Source organism: Nannospalax galili, unplaced genomic scaffold, assembly GCF_000622305.1.
Source record: "Nannospalax galili isolate Female #2095 unplaced genomic scaffold, S.galili_v1.0 scaffold1398, whole genome shotgun sequence".
In the NCBI taxonomy this organism is placed as follows: domain Eukaryota; kingdom Metazoa; phylum Chordata; class Mammalia; order Rodentia; family Spalacidae; genus Nannospalax; species Nannospalax galili.
Genome location: NW_008342016.1, coordinates 130,352 through 139,201, shown reverse-complemented (window position 1 = coordinate 139,201; position 8,850 = coordinate 130,352). Strand labels below are relative to the sequence as shown.

The 8,850-nt window shown below is 38.2% G+C and overlaps 1 protein-coding gene across 4 annotated transcripts in view; it reads left to right on the top strand.

The window, feature by feature from the left end:
- The window catches only part of Ubr3 (ubiquitin protein ligase E3 component n-recognin 3), a 219,890-nt gene that overhangs the window by 199,528 nt on the left and 11,512 nt on the right, over positions 1 to 8,850 (top strand). For all 4 annotated transcript variants that reach the window (XM_029565777.1, XM_029565774.1, XM_029565775.1 and 1 more), the window contains exons 34-35: positions 735 to 842; positions 1,224 to 1,349. In XM_029565777.1, coding sequence (XP_029421637.1) covers positions 735 to 842; positions 1,224 to 1,349 — 234 coding nt within the window. The remainder of the gene's footprint in view (positions 1 to 734; positions 843 to 1,223; positions 1,350 to 8,850) is intronic.

Genomic DNA, 8,850 nt, shown 5'->3' with positions numbered 1-8,850 from the left:
TTGTTTAATGTTTAATTTCATTTATTTAATGTAATTGCTTACATATTATATAATAAATATTTTATCATTTTCTTTTTACAGTAAATTGTGTTAAATCCTTTTTAGGGAAGTCTAGGACATTTTCTAGGACATTTGCAAAGTTCATGGTCCATATTTTCTTTGATTCCATATGATGATTTGTACCACTTTCAGGAGTATATTTGCATACACTTTTTGACTCTTCACATTGTGAACATTTTTCATATAGTTCAAGTTTGTCATTTTCATTGCCTATAAAATATTCCTCTGAGCCAATATTCCATAATTCAGGTTAACTGCCTGCCTCCTTTTTTTTTTTTTTTTTTTTTTGTCAATTTTCCCTGCCTTCTGTTTGCTATTAGAGTGCTGCAATGAATGTGTTGTGCTTATAGCTATGTTTTCTTTTCTTTTGAATTATTTCCTTAGGATGAGTTCTCAGGAGTGGAAGTTACTGTGTCGAGGCGTGATTTACATATTTTTATGCACATTATGAAATTTACATTCTCTTGTAAAGAAATATTGTAATATCTTTAACCTACTCAGTTTCATTGTGAATCTAGAGGTGTATGGCTAACCTGGAGTTAGAAGGAATGTAGCTCACATGCTTAAGCAATAGTACAGTCACAGTTTTACTATGTTAAAAGGGGTTATTTCCAGTGAGCTCTTTTTGTAATTTTTCAGTGATCAGTGTAACTGATGTTTAAATTTTTTTCCAGAATAAATCTGATGCAGAAAAGTCTTACGAAGTATTGCTGAGCTTTGTTATAAGTGAACTATCCAAAGGAAAGTTATACTATGAAGAAGGAGCTCAGGAGTGTGCAATGGTATGTTTGTGTGAAGTTCATATGTGTGATGCTTTAATTTAAACATTAGATTTTGTTATCATTAGGAATATATGTGTGTGTATGTATATCCTTTGTGTATGTGTGTATGTATATGCTGTGTGTGTGTGTGTGTGTGTGTGTGTGTATGTGTGTCTGTGTGTCTGTGTGTGTATCTTTTTGAGACAGGGTCTCTCTGTGGTCCCAGCTGGCCTGGACTCTCTATGGAGGCCAGGATTGCCTCAATCTTATGGAGATAACCCTGTCTTTGCTTCCCAAGTGCTGGGACTAAAGGCACGCATCTCCATGCCCAGCTAGGAATGTAACTTTTAAAAGGCTACATCTATTGTAGAATGAGTTGTTCAAATCTTCTTTTTTAACCAGGTTGGTCCTATTGCTTGGTCTCCCGAGTCCATGGAAAAGTACTTACAGGACTTCTGCTTACCTTTCCTCAGAATCTCCAGCCTTCTTCAGCACCACCTTTTTGGGGAAGATTTACCTAGTTGCCAGGTATAATTTGGGATAGACAATAGAGAATCTTGTTTTTATAATAAGCTAATGTTTTGAATCATTCTGATCATACTGATACATAATAGAATACTTATGTCTCTTAATATAAAAAAAGATATGAAAGTATGCCAGTCTAGCTCAAATGAATAAATATTTAGAATATTTACTATTGTATGTTTATTAGCATCCACTCACTTTTATGATAATATTACTAACTTTGGATATTTGAGCAGTTTTGGATTAATTCAGTGGTAATTCATGCCTAATACTTCGATAAGGTCATAATATTCATTCTGTTGATATTTTTGTCACTAACATCATTAGTTTTTAATACCATTTTGAAAGTTATATTGGTCAGAAAATTGGTTGTTAAATGATATGGCAGGATATATATATATATGCCTTTATGGCAGTTAAATTTTCTTTTATAACCAATTGTGTTAAAAAATTGGATGACTGAATTACTTCTGGTTTAATCTCATATGAGTAGGCAGGAAAGTAACAGGGCAGGAAACTGAAAGAAAGTAAACCCAAAATGTGGTTATGGAATATGATCATGGGATTATGTGCCATTCAGCTCCGAGGAATTTGATGTAGGAACTATGTACATTTATCATATTTATGGCCTTTGAAGCCTGAAGTATTATTGGATTAACTAGGTTTTTATTTGTTGTTATTCCTTCTGTCCTACATAGTTGGTGTGTTGTTAAGTAGTTTGATTGGTTGTTGTTATCAAGTGCTCCAAAGTAAACTGCATATTTGTTACCAACACCTATTAGAGTTAAAAGAGGTTGATCAAATTAAAATACTCATCCTTTGTTTTCTTATTTTGTTTTTTGAGTTCTTAAAAATTTTTTAATAGAAAGCTTGTTTCCTTTGGATATGCGGAGTACCCTTAACATGAAGCACCTCCTTCATTCACTGTTCTTCCTTCACATGTCAAGGTGGTGGCTGTGATTCTTTCTGCACTTGCTGCTTTATTGCTTCTGCTGGTGTTTGTTTTCATCAGCAGGTAGTTTTCCCCTTTAACTAGGAGGGCACCTGGAACAGAAGCTCTTGAATTAGGCACTGAAGTTGGTGTGGCATTTGTTTCAGTAATTCAGTGCTGTGTTCTAGAGCACCAATTGTGTGCTTATGCCAAGAGAAAAAAATGTGTTGAATTAGGTGCAGAAAAAGAGTGTCAGACAGAAAATCAGAAAGAAATGAAAGTGCTGAGAATGGTTGTGCATGTCTGGTCCCAGCATGGGACTGGCAAAGTGGGACTATGAATTGGAGGCCAGTCTCGGATACATAATGAGGCCTCTCTCAAAAGGTAGGGAAGAAGTAGTAGATCTTGACTTTGATATGAAAGAATTTGGACCACTGAAGGAATCTGACAGAAATGTGACATGATTAAAATTTTATTTCAGTTAACAAACTTTATTTTAGTCTGAGATTATAGGTTGTGAAGCAGGGAGGGACAGGGAATGGTGAGACCAGTTGGAGAGGACACACTGGGACTAGAAGAGGATATAAAAGAGCTTGATATTCCAGATATAGATTGTTTAGGACTTGCAGCTAGGCATGTAAGACTCAAGAAAAGAAAAAGTGATATTGTATTTGTGTTTTGAGCTGGGAGATTAGAACTTTTGTGATGCAGAATAGGAGGAGAAGAGATTTGTGGGCAGGGAAAGAAAGTACCATGCATATATTCAAATTGAGGGGTCAATTAGATCATTTAAGAAATAATCTACCCAGTTGAAGTGAGAAAAATGAGACTTTAGATAGAAATCTCACTCACTGATAAACACTTAGCTAGATTCCATGTCTTGCTGCTGTTAATAATGCTGCAGTAAGTATGGATATGATTCATATAGTCTTTTTTCCTAGAAATACATAGTTGGCTTAACAAAAAAATCAATATACCATATTAAGGGAATGAATGAAAAGCATATGGTTATCGCAGTAGTCAAAGAAAAAGCATTTGACAAAATCCTGTATTTTTTAAAAGATATAGTTAATTTTATTTATGTGTATGTGCCTACATGAGTTTGAATTTCATAAATAGTTACAATCCACCTTCATAGAGATTGCAATTGAGATACAGGAACATATAAATAAATAAAATAACAATAAAAATAAAAAATAAAAGTCCTATAGAAAACATGAAATAACTTTGAGTAAGATTGTTTTAAATGAATCTAAGAATAGAACATTTATGGCATTGCTTCTGACAAGGTGCTAAGAGAAGACGTTTAACGTGGAACCAAGTTCCAGGCAATTGTTCTAGCTGAGTGATCCTCCTCAAGTCCTGGAGATCTCTGTGTCCCTCCAGAGTCACCGAGCTGACATAGAAAACAACAGTTATGCAATTAAATCAGACACAGAAGAGTGGTTGCTGATACACATTTTCTTAAAGCCAAGCACAGCAGAGCACAAGGTCATCTTTACAAACATGAAAATCCTGCATTCTTTCAGATAAAAATTACATTAAAAATCTCCTTGTTGCAAAAAAAAAACAAAAACAAAAACAAAAAATACCAAACAACCACCCTAGGAGTAGAAGAGAGCAATCTTAACCTGATAAAAGGAACCTGGAAGACATGAACAAACTAGGACTAAGACGAGGTTGTCTGCTCTCACTGTCACTTTCATTATTGAGCTAGCAATGTAGTCAGATAAGAAAACCCTAAGGCATCCAAATTACAAAGGGGATAAGACAAACTCTCTTCTCAGATTAGGTGACTTTATTTGTAGAAATTGTAAGGAATTAAAAAAAACTAGCAGAGCTAATGAACAAGTTCAGCAAGGTTATAGGATACAAGATAAATTTACTAAAATTTGCTATATTTTTATTCTTTAGGAAAGATGACTCTAAAAAGGAAATTAAGCCAGGTGTGGTGGTGTATGCCTTTAGTCCCAACCCTGGGGAGGCAGGGGCAGTTGGATCTCTGTGAGTTCCAGGCTAGCCAAGACTACACAGGGACTCTCTCTCTCTCTCTCTCTCTCTCTCTCTCTCTCTCTCTCTCTCTCTCTCTCTCTCATATATATATACATACACACATATTATAATGTGTTATATATTATATATATGAATAACATAAATGGACATAATTTGGACTGATGACTTTCACTTAACCCCAGCATAACCTTGTGCTCTTATATCTTGTGACCTGGACACCTGATCTTGTTCTCTTGGCAACCTTAATTTGGTGCTCAAAAAGTGAATGAATGAATGAATAAATGAGGGTATTCTTGAGAATTAACATATCAAACCACCGAAAGGCAGTACACCCATCTCAGGCCTCATTCCCATCTCCATTGAACACAGGCAGATATAGATGAATAAAAACGGAATTAGGAAGTAATTTCATTGCAATCAAGGATATGAAGCTAACCTAGAGCTGGATTGTGCCAGTAGTGCTTATGCTGACCTTCTGAACATTTCAAAGGGTAATTGTTACAGGATATGCATTATACCTCAAAATGTAAAAACCCTGTGTGACAAAGGACCTTTTTCCAACAAATATATCAAAAATCTTGAATTTGGTAATAAAATTAAAAACCCAACACAAAAAATGAGGGAAAAATTAGACTCTTAATGGGCTGGAGAGATGGGTCAGTGGTTAAGAGCACAGACTGATCTTGCAGAGGACCTGGGTTCAATTCCCAACACCCCCATGGTGGCTAACAACCGTCTGTAACTATAGTTTCAGGGAATCTGACACCCCTTCTGACCTCTGAGGGCATTGCATGACATGGGTACACATACATACATGCAGGCAATACACTCATACACATAAAAAAAAATTAGACTCTTCATGAAACAATATATATATGTGTGTGTGTGTGTGTGTGTGTGTGTGTGTGTGTGTGTGTGTGACCATTATGTAGATTAACATGCTCAGCATGTTGCTCCTTAGAGAAGTGTATGGTACCAGGATTTGTGATGCTGCTAAGAATTGCTGAGGATTTGGATAGCTAGAGTTGTCATCACTCATTGTGGGTAGGAGTATAAATTGGTAGAGTCAGTTTGGAAAAGACTCATCAATTTCTTTTTAAAAATTAACCATGTGCTTAGCAATTCTGCTTCGAGGTGTCCATCAAAAGAAATGAAAACATACATCTATATAAAGAATTAATCCATATTCACAACAGCCTAATTGGTGATAGTGAAAATTGGTTCAGACACCCAGGAATGCATGAATGAAGTGTAGTTTGTTAGTATAGGAGAATGCCATTCAGCAATGAAAAGGAATAACTGGTTATGGTGGCACATACCAGCAGGGTATGCTGAAGAGGTAGAAGCAAGAGGATCAGCAGTTTGAGGCCACCTTGGGCTATACTTTGCTGGGTATGTTAGCTCATGCTTTTAACTCCAGCATTTGGAAGGCAGAGGCAAGCAAATCTCTGTGAGTTTGAGGCCAGCCTGTCTTACATAGCAAGTTCCAGGCCAGGTAGGGTTACATAGTGAGACTCTGCCTTGAAGAAAAGGAATGCTGATACATACAATAACATGAATGAATCTGAAAATTAGTCTAAGTGAAAGTTATCAGACAGAAAAGACTGCAGTGAATGATTCCATTTATATGAAAAACGTTTGAAGCAAAGCCATGTTGGTAAAAAGCACACCAGGAATAGAAGCCAGGGTTAATATCCTGCATAGGAACATGAATAAACATTGTCAGTGAGGAATTGTTCAAAAATTATCTTACAGTGGGTGTATTAAATATATATTTTGAAAATTTACCAAAGTACACCTAGGATGGGTGAATTTCATAACATATAAGTTATACTTCAGTGAAATGACTTTTTAAAACTCACTTCTTTGGGGTTGAAGAGATGGTTCAGTGGTTAATAGCACTGGTTGCTCTTGTGGAGGACCTAGATTCAGTTCCCAGCCCCCACATGATGATCCACAATGGTCTGTAACTCCAGTTTCAGGGGAACCAACACCTTCCTCCAGCCTCAGAGGGCACCAGGCATGCACATGGTGTACATATATTCATGGAGGCAAAACACTCATACACATAGAAAAATTAAATTTGAAAAAAAATGCCCTTTTCAAAAAGTCACTTTGTGTAGTTGTATAAAATGGAAACTCTATAGCTTCATTTTTAGAGAATTGAAGAAATAGGACATCTTTTTCAGCTTGCATATCATTGTGACTTTTCATCTTTAGTTTTTAATTTTGTGAGAGAGTTCAGAATTTTGGTTTCATAGAGCATTTAAGTGTCTACTATGTCAAGCACTGGAAGGACCCAGTCCCTATTCCAGGGAACTTGAGTCTTAGAGGGAATGTGAAATTATTAAAGTTATTAATAGAAAACATACATGCAAGAATTGAAGCTTTACAAAGTGTGGAGGGATTGATATTTTTTCTGGGTGAAGCTAGGTGCTATGAGGACTTAATTCCATTCTTGGGGCAATGGAGTTGGAGGGTAGCAGGAATTAACAAGGGAGAAGAGATCCACTAGCATCCTATTCAGTTTTGGATTAAATAAAGCCTGGGAGATCTATAGTTACAGATTTGTAACCAGTAGTTTAGGATCTATGTTTGTAAAACTAACAAACTGAAAATAAACTTAAAGGGGGCTAGTGATGTGACTTTGTGGGAGAATACTTGCCTATCATGCTCAGAGCCCTGGATTTGATCCCCATTACTACCTAAGCAGACATGGTGTATACTCCCAGGAGGCAGGAGGATGAGAATTTCAAGGTCATCCTCAGCTGCATAAATACTGAGAGCCTAAGGTACATTAGGCATTGTCTTAAAAAGAAAACATATCTTCATTCTTGTTTCTCTGGTTCTTTTGTTAGTGAACAGAACTTCAGATCTGGTGCTGAGATATTTCTATGGATTTTTAAAACTACACACACACACACGCACGCGCACACACACTCCATATACCCTTTTAAAACTGATTTTGTCACGGAAACATCCAAGTACCAAGGACCACATGCATTGTGTAGCCTTGTTTTATAACAAAATACCCCAGTGAGAACTAGCCAGGGTGTCAGGAGGAGACCATTAATATCTTCTGAGCACAGTATCCCTCATGACCTAATTAATCACCTCACATTAAGCCCTGCCTCTTAAAGATCCCTCTACCATAACACATCCACCCTTGGAACAAAGATTTCAGCATGTGAACCTACAGTTGGGGGGAAATTCACAACCAAACCATTGCACTGCATGGCAAACAATCATAGGTTCTAGGGAAGAGAGTATATATATTGTTAGGAACACTGTCCTGCCTGCCAATGCCCAGTGCCCTGTTCTGAAGTCTCTACTACCTGAAACACTTGCAGATGTTCTCGTTGCTCTGGAACCTTAGTTGACAGTCTCACCCAGAATATCTGCATTACAAATGTTGAGGCACTGGGAAGCTGAGAGGTGGCTCAACAGTTAAGAGCACTGGCCACTCTTACAGAGGACCTGCGTTCAGTTCCCAGCACCCACATGGTAGCTAAAAACCTTCACAATTTCAGTTCCAGGGGATCTGGCACCCTCTTCTGGCCTCCATAGGCACAAAACTGTACTAGCAAGCACAACATGAGTGAACTTACATACATCCAGGCAACACATAAACACATAAAATAAAAATAAATTAATTTTTTAATGTAGTTAAAGAAATGTTGGAGAACAGGGGAGGTCTCTCTCATTTTAAGATCATGGTCTTGGGAGAACTGATTCTCTAGAATGGACCTTCCACCTCCCCAGAGGCCAATTTGTGGTCCTCACTCCACATGTACTCCTGAGCATCCAGGCCTTGGTGTTGGACCTCTCCCATTACCAGGCACCAAGAGGTTTTGTATCATTTTTCTGTACCTCTTCTACAGCCCCAGAATGCCTTCACCTATGCAGGAATTGAACTTCTAGAGATAAGTCACACTCTGGGCAGTTAAAAAATAAAGTATTGAAAAAACTAAACTGATATAATTCTCAAACTAAAAATATGTAACTATATCTTAGACTGTAAATTCACAATTCTATAAGTCTCATAATTTTTAATATTATTTACTGACAAAACTGTACTACCAAGCTTCAACAATAAAGTAAAATTTGTGGCTGTTAAAAAAAAGAACACAGCTGCTCTCCTGCCCTCAGACCTCTCTTGGGGTAAGTCTATCGCGCAGCCCTCTGCGCCTTGACTCCCCCAGCTGCGTTCACCCTTCCATCTCCCCTGCTGTTCTCTACTCCTAGTTTGGGCCCTGTGCCATTCCTAGTCTTGGGGCCCCAGACACCTGGGGAGCCAGTGCAGCTTCCTGATCCTTTTCACCCAGACCGGCTTGGTGCCTTCCTTGGGCCCCAGGAGCACTGCTTCTGGACCCGGCCCCGCCCTCACCTCTCTCTGCTTCCCTGGACCTGCACCACCGGCTAACTCTCCTGGCTTGCTCTCCTATCCTCAGGCCTCTTGGGGTGGGTCTATTGCGCAGCCCTCCGCGCCTTGACTCCCCCGGCCTCATTTGCCCTTCCTTCTCCCCCGCTGTTCTCTGCTCCTGGTTTGGGCCCTGCGCC